At 35.7% G+C, this 18,966-nt stretch overlaps 1 protein-coding gene across 1 annotated transcript; it reads right to left on the bottom strand.

The window, feature by feature from the left end:
• Positions 1–443: 443 nt before the first annotated feature.
• Positions 444–10,775, bottom strand: LOC132059460 (aspartic proteinase-like protein 1). The gene is made up of 10 exons (XM_059452081.1): positions 10,372–10,775; positions 8,744–8,882; positions 3,266–3,507; positions 2,915–3,142; positions 2,598–2,736; positions 2,456–2,526; positions 2,272–2,371; positions 1,974–2,034; positions 1,736–1,807; positions 444–973 (listed from the first exon to the last, which is right to left on the bottom strand). The coding sequence occupies exons 1-10, from the start codon at positions 10,659–10,661 to the stop codon at positions 717–719; spliced, it is 1,599 nt and encodes a 532-aa protein (XP_059308064.1). The 5' UTR covers positions 10,662–10,775; the 3' UTR covers positions 444–716.
• Between the last annotated feature and the right edge of the window lie 8,191 nt (positions 10,776–18,966).

The raw sequence follows: 18,966 nt of genomic DNA, 5'->3' as shown, positions 1-18,966 counted from the left end.
CTTTATGGGTAGTTTATCTTTGAAAGATATCTTTCCCTTCTTTCACTACGCCCTCACACTCTTGAACTACTTGAACAAGGAGGGCAGGGTTCAAAGAGCAATTATTTTCCATTTCTTCCCATCTTCAAATCTTTTATGTCTTCATACTTGACAATAGTTGTGTGAGGCTTTTTTTATCTCACAAGTTAATGTACCGAAAGTAAGTGGACCAAACGAATTTGAGCCCACCTACTTGTGAGAGAAAGATGCCCTGATACAACTGACCGAAATGTGATAAAACTCTCCATTTTTACTTTTAACTTCACTAGCCACTATCACTCCCTTTGTATTAAAACAAAGGTCGTGATTTTCAATTCATTACTAACGGAATATGGGTAGATTAAGTTGTTTCATTCAGGCTAAAGCGGCAAATAGATAAACTTATTAGAATCATACGAATGGAATTCAACAGTAAGCATTATGTATGTATAACAGTAGGGGAACAAGAAATTGAACATCCAAAGTTAGAAGATGGCATAAAACAAGCTCTTCTTCATCTTAGCAGCCCCATCCTATCTGATGGCTAGTATCAAAATAACAATAAACCCTAAAAATGCAAAGAAACGCGGGATGGGAAATAAGAAAACAAAAACGGCTCCAAAAGACGGAGACAGGATTTACAAGGAAAACTACACATCTATAATATGAACCTATAGGGCATACCAATATATAAAGGCTTATAAGGTCAATGTATATAAGAACCGTCGGAAGTTACTTGATATAAACAGCAACTGAAACAGCAACTTTGTCAAGCATAACTTGAATGGCATCCCGCGACTAGTTGGTGATGCAGAATTTGAGGGTGTCCTTCCGGCAACAGCAGGGGCCACTCCAGAGCTATTAGGGGTATTCTGCTGCTCTGTTGGCAGTGAGTTTGGCGAGCTACCATTTGCTGGAGCCAACGGAAGTCTACTACTATCAGTAAGGTCTTTACCTGACAAGCAGAAACGCTTATTAGAAAACAAAGTAGGGGTAAATCATTTGTTGAGAAGGAGCATTTGCCACGCTCAAAGTAAAGTTCCTGAGAAAAGGAATGTAAAAGAGAATCCACAAAGTGGGCTAAGCTTTCTGCTACCCACATTATCTGCCCCTTTTTCATTTTTCAGAGAAGTAATGAAGCAAGATAAAGTAATAAAACAACGGAAAGAAGCGAAGGCAGAAAGGCAAGTTTTCTTGGAAAATTAGTTGCAAGCCGTTGTCATCCATACTCCAGATGACAGATAAAGCATAGTTTATAGTTCACTATAGTTAATAGTTTATTAAAACTAGGGATGGCAAACGCCCTCCTCAATTACCACTTAAGCTACCACAGTGAGCAACAAAGACTATTAGACGGCAAAGAAACGGAATGGTAGAGACAAGTGGTTTAGATGATTAGCCTAAAAAGCGAGGACGGAAAAAAGTGACTCAAAGTAGAGGCTAACATGAGTAGAGAAAGTCAATAGTATCCGGAAGACCATACATGTACAACATAATCTTTTGGTGAAATGCGAAATAAGCTTTTATGTATACCACATTAACTCTTGTTGGGTGTTAAAAGTTACATTTCAACTTCTCAATACACAAGAATAGGTTGTAACAAGTGAAAGTGAATAAATGCCTTTTAAGTTAATCACCCATGGCTACAGACAACAAAGCGAGTATAGCAAAATCCAGACCAGACCAAGACGATTATTAATCAGAAATTGGTACTCACAGTCAGAGCGCGACCAACCCAGTTTCAGGTTTTCTCTATCAAACACCATGCGATATCCCGTCATGAAGTTCTCTGTACAGGAAAATGGTTATTAGCACGTCCAAATATTGAGAGAGGTAATTGACACTTTTGCATTCAGAATTTTTTTACAGTTTTCCTCCTACTTTAGCAGTTGGAGGTTATTTACGGTTGTAAGTTTATAAAAGACGAAACCATAAGGGAAGAGGGTCAAGCTTACGTCCAATCGTTCCGGTATCTATGCCTGAAGGCTCCACAGCTAAACAATATCCAACAGCACCCTATATCATGATATTGAATATATTTACACACGACCAACATAGAAAACCTGACAGCCTATTTAATACAGTACTGGTAAATGAGTCGAAATGATCGGAAGTGAAGGACCAAAAGCTGGTGTGACAAAATAACCAAGAGAAGGGAATAAAGAACTGCCTCACAGATATACATATAATCAAAAGAACCACAATTTTCATCTCTGAGATACAAAAACAGGTGGAGTGTATTCAAGCGCTTACCTCACTGCCATAAATCACAAATACAGGATCCTGGACTATAAAGGTGCTGTTTGTCATGAACTTCAGAGTAAATGAAGGAATCTTCGGTAACCCTTCAGAACTGTCTAGGTTCAAATACTCATTCAGTACATATGATGAGGCAGAAAAAAGAAAGTAGATCTCTATTTCTCTTATATGCCATTACCTGGATTTGTAGCAATATTGCCAAGGATATCCTTCAAAGCTAGCTTTTGTAGCATTCACTTCTCTGTCAAACTGTAACCGGAAAAGGACATAAAATTTCTGCACTTTAAAGTACAATAAGCAGCAAGAAGGTGTAAGCTTACCTCTTTAACAACACTATCATAAATTTTATCTGGGAGAAATGTAAATGATGACCCACTATCCACAATGGCTTTGAAGTTTGTCTGATCAATACAGGAGCTCCCAAGACAACATGATTCCACGCCAACAACATAAGTAACACTGGACCATGAATCAATCGTGATGTGAGTTAACAGAGAGTTTAACAACACATACATGCAAGACAAAAGCAGAGGTAAACAACAAATAAAGCAATCAAACTAATAAGCAAGCCTCTAAAATTCATAAGTGTTTTTTAATAAGGTAAGATTAAGTCTCTATTTAACATAAGATGACATACAATTGTCCTTCTGAAGGCAGAAAAGAAGTTGTCTGCTGGCTAGCAGGCCCTTGGTCTCCAAAGAAAATCCTTCCTGAATCATCTTCCTTAAAACAAAGAGAAAAGGAGTTTCGGACTAATCCAGCTTTGGCAAGACGACTGGGAACTGAAATCTCTCCAGGTCCCAAGCCCATAAGGCCATCAGGTGCAACTCCATTTAGGTAACCACCAGTTTGCTTACTACCACATCTGACATGAAAAAAATTGAGACCTCCTTAATACAGTCTTTTCAAACAGAACGATGTGAAAATAGTCCATGCACAAAGTTCTTATTTGAACTTGAGATACAAGCAGCAATTCAGTGACACACACCCAAAAGTGATTGGAGCCCTGGCAGAGTTGTTGGCTGTCATACGGCTGCCTGATGCAAGGTGCAGGATATCTTCTACGAGCACTCCGGATGTGGATGTATCCTCCGATACATAGTTCACAGTGTACGGGCAAGGCTGCTTAGGGTTTTTGCAATTTGAACCCAGTTCACATAACTGATGGCTGCACGACAGGAACTGACTTGTGCTTGAGCCAGATGGATTGTACTCGTTTAGATCTTTTTCCTGCATAATAGATGCCCCAAATACCAGGGAGCACCTGCCAATCAATCATCTGATATAAGTGCTAAACCTGTAGGCAGTATTAGCAAAGACTCCACGTTTACTGATATCTATACAAAGGAAATGGGATTAAGATGACTTTAAATTTTTCATAGTAGGAGAGCCAGCAACTCAAAGAAATAATTTGTCACTTACCATGATCTGACAAGACAACTCACAAATGATGTTGAATAAAATGTAGAATTTTCTGAAGTTTCCATCGGGATTTATGAACTGCATGTTATTTTAAGTTGAATATAACCCGAATACAATGTAGAAAGATGAGATATCGTAATACTCCATGAAGACATATAAATTGTCTCAGATTTGTTTATCCGACACTTGTTCTGTAGGAATCTTTTTCTTTTTATTTTCAGTTTTTAAATTAATTTGTTTCTCTGATGCCTTAGTATATTCTAGGGGTGTCAAATTAGGCCAATATTAACGTAACCTAACCAATTGAGAATAAATTATTGATAAGTCAAATTGGACAGGCGGGGTCATGACCAATTGTTCGGCCCAAACTGATTCAACCTATCTTGACCAAAACGACCATTGGATGGGTTGGGTCATGACCCGTTGGTTCACTCGTCCCGCTTCAACCCGTCTAAGTTTCTCAAACAGCCCATTTAACAGTCTTAGTGTAATACCAGCTCTCTGATGGTTTCTGCCTATTCCAGGCACAAACTATAACGAACATACGGATATTATCCAGTGGAATAGGTGACACTGAAAATGTTACCTGAAATGGCCTTGGACCCTTCTGTTATTCTATACTCAAAAGTAAAACATCAGTTTTTTAAGGTGGAGAGCTTTATTTTCAGATATCTCAAAGCGGTATCATGCTACTAACGGTCACAGAAACCATGATCACTAAACCAAAAGAAGAGATATTAAAAGACAAATGGCAGAAACAGAAACCAAATAAAAAAATAGGAATCAAGACTTAGACAAGTTCACCAAGCGTTGATTACAGACGGGTACTTAACCAGTAAAGGCCCAAATTTTCAGTTACACCCAAGTCTACTATGAAGTTAGAAATTCTGAATAAACAAAAAACATTCATGAATGCAGTACATGAACTTGTCTACCTGATAATTGAAGTGTTACAAGTTCTTGTGACTAATTTAAACATCAACATTATTGACATTAAGGCCTCTTCTTTACATTATTGACATTAAGGCCTCTTCTTTCCTATTCATGTAATTGCCATTAAGACTTAATTAAACAAAATTTATAACTGTCTGTTAGAAGTATAATTAGTATATTCCTAAAGCATTAATAATATCAGAAGTCACTAAAGCACCTCGTGGACATCATCTCTCACAACTGAAGGTTAAGAATTGACCCTTTATGTGTCAACAACAACAACATACCCAATTGAATCCCACAATGTGGGGTCTGGGGAGGGTAAAGTGTACACAGACCTTACCCCACCTTGAAAGGTAGGGAGGCTGTTTCCGAAAGACTCTCGGCTCAAAAGAAAATATGGGAAAAGAGTCAGATACGGACAAGCAAATCAAAACAATGCGAAAATGAGAAATAGCAAGAGCAATGAAGTCATGATAAAACAAAGAAAGATAGACAAGACCTAACACATAGAAGCAGGATAAAAATACTCTTAATACGAGAAAGAAAACCCCGCGGCCCCCCACTAGCCCTCTACCCTGATACTCGACCTCCACCCCCTCCTATCACCGATCATGTCCTTGGTAAGCTGAAGTAGCGTCATGTCCTGCCGAATCACCTCTCCCCATGCCTTCTTTGGCCTAACCCTCCCTCTCTGCAGGCCCAGCACTGCCATCCTCTCACACCTCCTCACTGGCGCATCAACGCATGTCCGCTGCACATAGCCGAACCACCTCAACCTCCCTTCCCGCATCTTATCCACCACATGGGCCATAGCCACCTAGTCCCGAATCACTTCATTCCGAATCCTATCTCTCCTGGTATGCCCGCACATCCATCTCAAAGATCTGCATCTCAGCTAACTTCAGCTTCTTGACATGATCTACCTTCATCTTCTGGACATGAGCTTTCTTAACTAGGCAGCATTCCGTCCCATACAACCTAGCCGGTCTAATCACCGCTTTGTAGAACTTTCCCTTTAAAATAGGCGGCACCTTCTCATCGCACAACCACCCCGATGCGAGCTTCCATTTCATCCATCCCGCTCCAATACGATGTGTGACATCGTCGTCAATCTCGCCACCCTTGACGATCGACCCTGTGTACTTGAAACTTTCTTTCTTCGATTTACGACTCCGAGTATCCACCGCACATCCTCATCCTCTACTCGACTCCCATCACTGAACTTGCACTCTAAGTACTCTGTCTTAGTCCTGCTCAACTTGAAACCCTTCGACTCCAAAGTCTGTCCGCCAAACCTCCAGCCTCGCAACACGCTCCCGCGACTCATCAATAAGCACAATGTCATTCGCAAACAACACGCACCACGGAACCTCTCCTCGAACGTGGCTTGTCGTAGCGTCCATTGCCACAAAGAAACGTAAATAAAGTTAAGAGCGAACCCCCGCGCAGCTCATCGTGACCGGAAAGTGTTCCGAGTCACCTCCAACCGTCCTCACCCGGTCTTGGCTCCATTATACATGTCCTTAATCGCTCTAATCGTATGCTGCAAGAACACCTCTAGCTTCCGTACATCTCCACAAGCACCTCTCTCGGGGACTTTGTCGTAAGCCTTCTCAAGGTCAACAAACACCATGTGCAAGTGCCGCCTTCTTATCCCTATACTGCTCCACCAACCTCCTCACAAGGTGAATGGCTTCTGTAGGCGAACGCCCCGGCATGAATCTGAACTAGTTCTCCGAAATAAAAACTAACTTCCTCACCCTCGCTTCCACCACTCTCTCTCAAACTTTCATCGTATGGCTCAACAGCTTGATACCCCCATGTGTGTTGCACCCTGATATCCCTCTTGTTTTTATACAACGGGATCATGGTGCACAATCTCCACTCTTCAGGCATCTCCGCCGTCCTAAAAATAACATTCAACAACCGCATAAGCCACTCCAAGCCTCCCCTACCCGCATTCTTCCAAAATTCTACCGGTATTTCATCTGGCCCGGTCGCTCTCCCCCTGCTCATCTTCCGCATAACCCCCTCGACCTCTTCAACCTTGACCCGCCTGCAGTATCCAAAATCGCGGGCCCTCGCAGAGCTCCATTGGCCTAAAACGATTTTCCGTCCCCATCTTCGTTCGGAGTTTATGAAAGTAGATCGCCATCTTCGTCTAATAAAGGCATCCTCCACCAAAACTTCCCTCCCTCGTCTTTCGATACACTTCACTTCGATCCAGTCCCAGCCTTCCTCTCTCTCACTTTGGCTAGCCCGTACAACTTCGTCCCCGCTTTTTCCCCCAAATCTTCATACAAGCCTCCAAAAGCAGCCGTCTTAGCCGCCGTAACCGCTAGCTTCGCCTCCTTCCTCGCCTTCTTATGTGTCAATGGAAGTATATTAACCTCCCAAACAATTCACCTCCGGAAAGATTTTTTTATTTTTTATTTTTTATTCTTTTCACCTCCAGAAAGATTTTGAATGAGAGTTTAGAAAGGTATGGTGTTTGGTGATATTTGGCACAAATATCTAGATTTCGTGTCACTTTCCCTCTATTTCTTAGCACTTTAATAGCAGCTTTTGAATGGCAATTGTTGTACTTGTGCTTATCTTGGTATGTTTGTATGATTAGGTACAACAAGGGCAAATGAATGATAATCCGAGAAATTCTGGTTGATTCCGAGGCAGTCGCAGTTGGGTCAAGTTAACGGAAGGAGGTTGCAGCACTTAGCATCAAAATGGACCACCGAAGGGTCTCATGCACTGGCTGTGCATCGCACAACCAGCGCGAGAAAACCACCTCTCTGTCGATCAAGCCTGTCATGTGATGACCATACAGCGCACAACTATGGCACAGCAGCACTCATGCGCTGATCATGCGACGCACGAGCAACACACAAGCGCGTCCAGTTGTCCTAGTTGAATTGAGATTAGGCCAACTTATCACATATTTGCCCTAGCTTATAAATAGACGTTTCTACATTAGAATATTTCAGTTTGGATGATTTTTGAGACTTGAACACGGCTTGTCTAGGTTTTTGTTCGTCTCTTATTACTTTCTTTCCATTGAACTTTAGCTTATCCATGAATTCTTCCATCTTTCCTCGAATCATGTGTAACTAAACACTCTAATTCTGGGGTTGTGGTCATATTTAAATCTTAGTATTTTGTTCGTATACAATTGTTTCTTTACTTCTGTTCTTAATTTCTTGATTGTCTGCGTAACGTGATTGAGTTCTATTTACTAATTAATATACGTGCTTAGGAAAGACGTTATTAGTTTAGAGAATAAGTAAAGAGATTGTGATCTTATTATCCCTATAATTGGACTAGAATTTGTGACTAGGATAGGAATATACTTAGTTACCGCAATCAAGTAAGTACCGTTTGTGTATTGCATTCTTAACAGGTCAATTCCATAGGAATATAGGTGGCGAACTGTTTTGAATCGGCAAGTAGCGATTCGGAAGAATACTACGAGATTAATAATCCGGTTAATTAGCAATTGTGAATGAATTTACCAAGATAAGATACTTGAAAGGCTCAATAGGATTGGTGAACCAACCACGACCCTAGAATACTCATCTCTCTGTGATAAATTCTAGCAATTAAACAACATTCGTCACAACTTGCTCGCATAAATAGTTAGTTATTTACTTCTTGTAATAATTATAAAATAAAACAACCATTCTCTTATTTACTTGCATACTTGGTAGCAATAGTATATTTTCGTTGAACCGTTGATCATAAGTCCCTGTGGATGCGATATCCGACTTTCAAGAGTCACTATTTTACTTGGCGACCACGTATACTTGCGTGTGCGTTGGAAGCAACATTTAGCTCAGTCACAACTCACAACTAACTACGTATATACCCTTCTATAGCAGTTAAGTGTCGAACTATGAATATAAACATTTTTTTGAGAAAGAAAACTATAGAGGTAAACATAAAAAGTTAGTGTGATGTATTGATTTAATAAATGATTTTATAGCATGGTTTGGATGTCAAACCACTCAACTGAAACCAGCAAAACGAGCCTAACCTATTTGCAGTCCTTACCAGCAAGAAACTAGCAACAAACATTTAGAACAGTGGTATAACATTCTTGGTTAATATTGCATACCAGGCTGCTATAGTAACTGGCTGAAAGAGGAGCACATTGCACACATTCACATGGAACCCACAGCAAGTCACTTCCAGCATCCAGTGCAACGAGAAAGGAAACATTCGGTGTTCCTATATCAACCCACATATAATGTAACCTGAGTAAAAGTGCATAATATTGGATTAGGATCTTCATATAACCCGGAATGCTAACTCTTAAAATATAAAACACAAAAAGAGAATAAATCAAGCTCCAAATTTGAACTTGCATCAAACCATACAGACCCAAAAAAATGTAATTCACGTACATTAACTTTCATTTGATAAACCCCTAACCATGTTTTTTTTTTTTTTATTTATTTAATTCAAGGTGAAACGGCTAATTTTAAAAAGGTTTAACATCCTATATTTCACCCCCCAAGGAGAATAATACATCAACCAAATCCCAAAATCCTTATGTTCACTGTAAATGCATCAGTCCTCCATATAAGTACACCCTGACTATCCCACTATGTCCCATTTTTTGCATATGTTAATCTAGTGTATTCAATAGATAGATTACAGACAAACTTGATTATGGAGTCGCTTTCAGTTACGATAATTATGGGCTAATTTATAACATACCATTGTCTTAGTACTTAGCCACCATCCACGTTTGATGTTTTTTAAAAATCCATTGACTTTTCATAAATGCTTTTGGAACTCGAATTTTTGTTTCCAAACTATGAATTGCTCAGACATGTACAAGCCAAAAACAACTAAGTCCTAATTGAACTTCCTTAAAAAAAAAAAAAAAAAAAAAAAAAAAAAAAACCAAAGCTTCCAAAAAATGTCACATCATTACTCCAAAAAGAGATGCTTTGACAAAAACATCAAATTTAGACCTTATAATTAGAAGATAAAATAGTTTATACTCTCTAATGACCCATTCACTATTTCATTAATGCTTCCAAAACCCAAATTTTAAAATTCCCAATGGAGCAACACATTATAATAAATAAACATGTTGGATAGATACAGGCTAGAATTACAAGAAAGCTTTAACTATACACACATTAATAAAAGTCTCCTAACATCAATCACAACCCTTTTCTAGAAAGTTGTATCATTAAGCCCTCAAACAGTATTTCAGTGAACTGCTCTATTTTTAACAAGAACATTATACTATGCTCCTAAAATATACTCCATTGGTTTTAATTTATTTGTCTATTCCTTTTTAGTCTCTTTCCTAATTTGACAACTCTTTATTTTGACAACATTTTCAACATTTAAGGATACAAGATTAAGATGACATTTTTAAGGACATTATATAGATATTTAGTTTAAGATATTTTTTTTTTGGTCATTATATAGATATTTTTATATTTAGTAAGTTGTCAAATTTCAACATTTTAACCGACAAGTTTTAAGACCACAAGATTTAAAGGACACTATACTTATCTTTATTTTAAGACCACAAGATTCAAAAGTCTCCTTTTGTTTCTTAAACTTCGCGTCCAATCAAACTAAAACACTTAAATTGGGACGGTATGAGTAATTAATTTTGTCTCGAAAAAAGACAAATAATTTGAGACCAACTATTTTTAGAAATCACGACAGATAATTTGAGATGGAAGGAGTAATTATTTAGAAGGATAAAAGACCAACCATCCAAAATCATTCCCCAAGGGCATGGTCTTGCTACCCTCAGAAGGAAAAAGAAGCTGAAACTGAGAACCAGCTTTCATTTTTTGCCTCTGCAAATCACTATTCATCAACCTTCCATAATACTCCAAACTCCTATGTTGCGGCACATTCCTTGAAACCTTAAGTTTTCTTCTCACTTCATCAGAGTATCTATGAACTAACTTTGATGAATACATACCAGCTACCCCACATTCAACCAGTAAAGATAACCCCACAACTATTGCTACAAAACCCACTCTGGAAATCGCCATTGAAACCAAGATCTATGAGATGGCCGAGTTGGTCTAAGGTGTCAGATTAAGGTTCTGGTCCTAAAGGGCCTGGATTCAAATCCCACTCTCAACAACAATTTATATTTCTCGTCAGACCCACCTCAGAAGATAATGGAAGGAACTTGTAGTATAAATATATATTTATGAGATGGCCGAGTTGGTCTAAGGTGTCAGATTAAAGTTCTGGTCGTGTAGTTTGTTTTTGTTTCATAGAAGATAATGGAAGAAACTTATAGAGTTGTAGTATAAAAATATACACAACAACTCCAGTAGTAAACACACACTCAACTCGGGATCTAGTTTTGAGAAAAGGTTACTTAGAACATAATGGAAAAAAAGGAGATGGTCTAAGGTGCCAGATTAAGGTTCTGGTCTGAAAGGGCGTGGGTTGAAATTCCACTCTCAACGAGTTATATTTCTCCCCAGACCTCCCACCTGTGAGATTACAATGGGTAGTGGGTATGTTATTGTTGTTGTTTACTCAGAAGATAATGGAAGGAACTTGGTAGTATAAATGGTCTCTATGTGTTATGTGTAGGTATATTTACAGAGTGAATGGTGTAAGTTAACAGGAAATGGCTTTGGGGTATGTGTATATATATTGTGTGTGTACGTATAGGTGTGAATGAGAGGAGAGGATTTTGGGGTAAGTGAAGTAAAAGAGGAAAGTAGGGGAGAGATGAGGAGTAAGAAAGAAGGAGATCACGCGTGTCACTTATCAGCATTGTGGTGGGAATCTTTATATAATGCACATTACTTCACGCTTTTTCAAGCTCTACAGTCTTTTTCTGCAATAAGTAACTTTTGTCTTTCATTCTAAACCAAATCAATCAACAAATAAATACTGCTGTTTCTATTTACGTTGCTTTTTACTTGTTCACCATTTAAAAAGTAAGATTTTTCACTTTTACTAGTCATTTTGAATATTAGTATTTCAAAAATAATTTTTTTATTTTTACTTATTATTTTTAGCATGTTAAGAGAAAATAACTTTTTTATTTTATTTATATTATTAATTACTCATTTTAAATTATTTTTTATATTCATTAAAATTAGACACCAATTAATATGAGTACTATAGTAAATTATGCATTTCATTTATTAATTCTTAAGAGGTATGTAAAGTTCACAGTGAACAAGTAAAAGTGAATGGAGGGAGTACTTTTTTTTTTTTCTTTTAGCTTTGTATACTAAAAATAGATATCCATCTTTATTGGTCCAGTTTAAAATATCAAGAGATATTTATCATTTTATACCTATTTTACCCTCAGTATTAATTATTGAGTCGGAAACTTCAAGAAATTATTAGTGGCTCCATAATTTTTAATGTATGTTTAATTGATTTTAATTATTAGATGACTTAGTAATAATTAGGGGTAATATAGTAAAATTATCATTTTATTTATGACTTCTTAAGGGGTGTGTCAAGTTAATACAGGACAAATAAAAATGGATGGAAAGAGTATTAATTAAAAAAAGAATGACACACTTCATTTTTAATAAAATAACTCATATTCATAGAAATATCTGTAACTTATTGTGATTAAAAATTTCAAAAATATCAAGGTAAGTTCCTTGTGATATTTTGAGTATATTCATTATATGCGGAATTGCGGATTCTAACATGAAAATTAGAGATTTCTTCCGGAATCCATAACCCCATTTATCTCAAGCTAGGATTTTCTTCAAAAGGATGTAAGATGGTTATCCCAACCTTAAGAGCATTAACTATTATGTTATGTAGACGTGTTTGAAGATAATAAACCATCGTTTAAACATATATAAATTTGGACAAGAACCTAGAAATCAAAATTCATAAAGTTAGGGTTCTTGAAGGAGAGAAAGATGAATAATGGTATGTTGGGTGTTGGTGAAACGTTTAATGGTTCTAACGACTCTAAATTGGCGACTAAGTTTAAGCATTGAGTTATTAATCAAGAGATTAGAGCTTAAGGATAAGAATGGAGGATGTAGGCTTTTAGCCAAAAGTTGAACTCGAATTGAGTTGTTGAGTGTCATTAACTTGGTATTTAAGTTGTTTGACATTATTAATGTAGAGTTTGATTCATTGACGTGATTATTTGGATTGAAGCACATTAATCTATTGATATTATGTAATAATAATAAAAGCCCATTTTACGTTACTATTAATGGTGATATCGGACTTTACATGACCTCCTTTTTTTCTTTTCTTTTTTTACTTTAAAGGCCATTAGGCTAAATTAACCTAGTGGTACCTTTTTTATTTTAATTTTCATCCTTAGCCGTATTTAATAATCTCATTTTATTCTTTTAGCATATTTAATAATCTCATTTTATTCTTTACCCTTTTTTTTTTAACCTCCACCCTTTAACTTAGTTTGTCGTTTTATGAGTTTAGTAGTTCTCCTTGCCCGATGTCTTGTATCCACATTGAAGTTTAACCCTCTGTTTGGATGGTTGTTTTAAATAATTAATGTACGTTTAGGATACATATGGTGTTGTATTGTATTGTATTGTATTGTATTAATGAAACACAATATTTGGAAAAATAAGTATCGTTTATTGTGATTTAATAACATATTGTTTGATTTGACGGTATGATACTATATAATCACTTGTAAGTTTACTAAAATAAGCCCAACTTTAATTAGAAATTAATTTATATATATTAATAAAACTTTATTCTTTAGCAGTATTTAATAATTTCATTTTATTCTTTACACTATTTTTCCTTTTTACCTCCACCCTTTAACTTAGTTTGTCGTTTTATGAGTCTAGTAGTCATCCTTGCCCCTGTCTTGTATTCACATTGGAGTCTACGTATATCCTCCTCGCCACTATACTCGTCCTCCTTTTCGTCACTTTACGGCTATATTACTTGTTTTGAGCTTTGAATTGTTTTATGGAGTATAAGATATTTCACCAATCCTTCCTTAGCAGTACTACTTTCCTCGCCACTGCATTTTTCACTCAATTAAAATTAGCTATATAAAAGATGTAACTTTTTTATGTATAGGCATAAAGATAATCCCATTCAATTATTCCAAAATTTGATATTTTATGCATTATTACATTTATAATTTGTGATAATTAATAAGCTCAAAGTTTGGTTTCAATTAACTATCTAAACTCCGGCATGTTACCTAAAATAACTCTTAACGACAAAACAAAAACTTCCTTAAATAAGATAAGGCATGGAGAAAGGAAAAAGTATATCAAACATTTTGAGATTAGAGATAAAGTCGGAAATAAAATATAGCTTTAAAGATATTTTGCCATCTCCCTGTTGTTTTTATTTCTTTCTATATGTTTCCTTTCTGGTGTAAAAGAATATCGTAGTGCTGGTTTTGTTATCAGATCTTCCAATTAATTCTTAGTAGTAAACAAGGTTTGGGAGCTTAGTAGTACTTAAATTTTGAATATAATTATATGTAGCTCAATATTCTAATGAAGAAAATTATGATTTCATTTCGATCTTTATTTTTCCAAGCCTTATTTTATATGAAAAGTTGAAAGTTGAATTGTAGTAATTACCTCATTTTTCGATTATGGCTTGTTTGATTTTTTTTCCTTTTAAAGATGGAATCTTATAAGCATTATAATTTGAGTTGGAATAGGGTAATAAACATAATCAGCATAACAAGTTCTCCAATAACTGTCTTGCAAAAGAAATTTACATGGTGATAGCTCACCTAAATATACCAATCAAAAAAGAATTAAGTTACAATCAACAAGAAAGAGGAAAAACGGAAATTGTTTTCATTGTTCTTTGAAGAATTAACTAGGTACTTTACTTTAAGCAAAATCATGTGCTCCCCTTAACATGATTATTAGTCTTAAAAAGCTACAGAGATTTGACATTAATTCTTTGATGGACTCCATTTTAGTCCTTAACATTGACTAGCTGTTAATGTTAACAGCAACCAAGAATAATACTACATGGTTTCTTGATATTCCCCTTTTCCCCATATACCACAGAAAAATTGATCCAACTTTACCACCTTCTTCTTTTTTGCTTTTAAAAAAAAATTGTTTTGTGCATAAAGTATTTCACGTTCACGTAAGGTTTGGAGAAGGGTCGCACTCCAAGGGGGTATAATTAGGCAGCCTACTACAAGCATGATCTCATGGTTCGAATGCGTGGCCTACAAAGAGGGGCGTATCTAGCCTATTAAGTGGGGGTTCGCGTATCTAGCCTATTAAGTGGGGGTTCAATTGAACCCCTAACTTTCGACAGGGAGCATAAATTTATGTGTAAAAAATTATTAAAATTATAATATATAGTAGATATGAACCCATAACTTTTAAAATATAATGGGTTCAATACTAAAAATCTTAAGATTGAACCCACATAATTTAAATCCTGAATCCGCCTCTACCTACAAATCACGAAAACAACTTTACCCCGTTGTTCTAACGCTCCTCTTCATGTAGAGTAATATTCGATCTTGATTAGTTAAGTATAAAAACGATAATACCTACTTATTGAACTAGCGTACAAATCTGATCAAATAATTAAGTCCTTGTTCTAGTTAAAAGACTAAATGCATCCATTAATTTTGATAGCCAAATTCCATAATTTTGACTGCAAAAGTCAACTAATAATGGTTGAGTTGGAATATAAATAGTACTCTTTAAATTACATTTATTATGTTCTCTTGATTAAGGCAATAAGAAAGGATAAAGCTTCTAAATATTAAATAATGAAATATACCTACTCATAGTAACTTGTATGAGAATTACAGTTTGTCTGCGTAAACTTGTTGCAAGTATCATAAACCAGGGAGCTTAATATATGCTCTATATGGCTCTTTCACTTGCCATTTGGACTAATAATGGCAAGGAACACATCAAGCTTTGCTTAAGTGACAAGTAGAATGAATGATAGAAGAAAGTGAAAGCAAAAAAGGATGAATCAGCAAATATAATAATGGAGGGCTCTTTGTATTTCTTAAAGGACAAAAGTTTCAAGAGTTGGTAGCTCAAGTGTCCTAAATCAGTTCTGTTGGTTTTGTAGCTGGAGGATGTGACACCAACCTTTTTTTCAATAATAATGAAAGATTTCCCATGTGGGTACTTAAAACCTCTGAGAAAATTGCTGTTTTTTGGGACCCCTCCCCCTAAAAAAAAAAAAAAGAAAGAAAAAACTAAGAAAATATCTATGTTCATACCATGTGGTTAGGGTTTATAACTAGTTAATTTCAAGCAAATTGGGGATCGATTATATAAATTTTCATTGTCCATATCCCTCCATTTCCAATATTATATTTTCTAGCACTAGAAGTTTTCTACTGACGTATAAATTTCTAACGAGACTGAAAGATTACTAATAAATATTTAATCTAAAGTAAACTCACTAACAATACTAAAACTGAAACTCAATCAATTCGTCTTGTTTATATAGATTTTTTTTGTTCCATTGTATGCATGGAAAATTTCACATAGGCCAAAGTGCTAGAAATAATTTGTAGGTCATTGGCACTTATGCCCCTATTTTGTGTTAGTCTTTAATTTTTTTCCCCTCATAGCAGATAACTTTTTCGTGGGGCATAAGGTTATATTTTCGCATTATAATCTCATATGATATGCCCCGCATGACTAAAGAACATATGCACCATTAGGCATAAATCAATTGTTAAAGGACAAAAATTAAAGATTAGCCCATTTGAAGGGTAATTCGTGCAATTTCTCCATGATTTGGGGACTTGTCTTTCGGACCATACATTGTTTCTGATAGCAGCGACTTGCCTAAGATCAAGTGTACTGAATTGCCAATTTGGGAATTTTTGTGTTGTTGGGCATGTTGGGATGATTTGCTTGTTCATTTTCTCACTTTCTTTGTTTTTTTTAATAGTGTTGTCATGTTTGAAATCAAAGGACACTTTCTTTGTTATTTTGTTAATAGTGTTGTCATGTTTGAAATCCAAGGACATCATGATATCACTGGAACAGAACATAGACATGTTAAGAGAGGAACTGACTTTTGTCTTAGATTGCCTCTCTATTTCTCCTTTTTTCACAAGGCCATGTCAGTGTCAATTAAGATGTTTTTTTGGGTCTTTTTCTTCTCAATCTGAATGATAAACACTGTAAGCTTTAAGTCATCCTTCATTTTATTAACATAACTCAGATTGTTCCGCATTTCAAACAAGATTTTCTACTGAAAAAAAAAACCTTCACAAATATTGATTAATCGTGGGTTTAATTTCGTTTTGAAACTTCTGATATTGAAAGTTGCAATCGGATCTATTCATTAAGACTTGGCAACAATTCATAACCCCTTGTAATTGTTGTTAGACACAAAAGGTACCCCGAAGGTTAAATAAAGGTTATTTAACAAAGATCATGCTAATAATATGCTATAATGTACAGCATGCTTAGTGGTCTGGCATAAATACTCAAAATCTATCATGGCATTAGCTTGTTGGATTTCTATTTATTTTAGCCCATAAGCGTGTAAAATAATAGTATATCAATTTCACAACACTATACAAAAACAAGATTGTAGTATTCTACCTAAAGTAACTTCAAGAATGATATGTAAAAATGTGTGCATAAGACTAGTTTCGCATGTTTAGAAACCATACTAAGCTTACTAAGTTTTGAGTTCTTGATATGCTCTTATAAAAGATCATTATAAGGTTTTCAAGAAAGAATTTCTTGTATTAAATTTTAATTAGAAAGTCATATCCTAAGACAGCTACTACTTGAACGTGAATTTTGAATTTTGAGCTCTCCCAAATCAAATGCTAAACTTTATTTAGCTCGTAAATATCATAAAATTAACATTTAGCCTCGAACAATTTCATTTTTCATCTCGTTAATTAGTATCGGAGTTACATCTCTACTACACATCATTTTTGTGGATGGTTCCAATTTCAGCAAATGTCATTTCTTCTTCTTCTTCTTCTCCTCTCTCTGTCCCTATATTCTACGTGTTCCTGCCATTGTCTTGGCCACTCTTCCACATCCATCCTCGAGCTCCTAGGTCTTCTATCATGCCAAGATCCTTGTGAACATGTTCCATGCCACCCGTGCTCGCCTCGGCATGGTCGGGCATACAACCATGAACATAAGTCGCACTCCCGTCTGCTATCTTTGGCACATTGTGTTGGTTGGAAAGTTGGGGTATTTTGAACGGGTTGTGACATTCTCCCCACCTATTGTTGTGACATCCTCAACGCAAGCACTCTCTAAGTATGATTGGATATGGTCTCAGAATTGCCAAAATTCTCTTTCTCTCTCCAAAGTAGCTACTCTCGGTGACAACCCCTTCCATACGACCAAATACTCCGTGCTTGGCTTCTTGCCACTTAAACGCATGATCCTCTTGTCAGTAATGGCTTAGATGCGATTACAACCATAGGTGCGCGCAATGACAACCCTCAAATTACCTCCTAGCTAGCGGAACAAGAAAGACATGGATGATTTGCTAATGTAAACCAATATAAAAGAAAAGAAAAGTAAAAGCAAAAATTAAAGTAGAGCTTTATGTTGGGTTTTCTCAAAATCTTTTATAAACTTAGTGAATTTCCGATACTCCTTCACGGTTCATGATCCACTGTCCTAATATGAAGCATCAAAACAACATTTTCACATGCAAACTGGCTTGCTCTCTAATTTTATTTTATTTAATTTATTGGTTAGGACAACAATGGAGCCACTTATTTATCTTATACCTTACAGTCTAAATTAGCGTAATTGATTTTATTTTTTAACTTGTAATATGCTTTATGCAGTACCTACATCTTTCTGAGTAAGATTTCAAACATACATAATTTCATTCTAAAAATTGGTCAAATAATTAACAGCAATATAGAGTTATCTTTTATGGAAAAAGAGGTGATTGATATTGAAATAAAGAATGCATACGACAGACTGAATTCTCACATAACAATAAGGGCATGTTTGGAAAGCCACCCAGGTAATTGGAATTGGGTGTAATTGAGTGTAATTACTGCAAATGATTTAGCTTCTTTGTTTGACCAGGTAATTACGCTTAAGTGGGAATTGAGTGTAATTGAGAGGGTGTAATTACACTCTCCAATTCTCAAGGGAGAAGAATTGGGTGTAATTACACCCTGTAATTACAGGGTTACTTTTTAGTTTATTTCTTTTTAATTTTATTTTAATTTCTTTTCTTTTTTAATTTATTTTTATTTCTATTATTTAATTTCTTTTTTATTTTTACTTTTTAATTATTTGTATTTTTTAAAATATATTTTTTCTTTTATAGAATTTATTTTTCATTTCCTTTCTTCTCATTCCAACCTTTACTTGTTGTTATTGTGTAATTAACAGT

This window comes from Lycium ferocissimum, chromosome 6, assembly GCF_029784015.1.
Source record: "Lycium ferocissimum isolate CSIRO_LF1 chromosome 6, AGI_CSIRO_Lferr_CH_V1, whole genome shotgun sequence".
Classification (NCBI taxonomy): domain Eukaryota; kingdom Viridiplantae; phylum Streptophyta; class Magnoliopsida; order Solanales; family Solanaceae; genus Lycium; species Lycium ferocissimum.
This window is presented reverse-complemented; position numbering and strand designations above follow the sequence as displayed.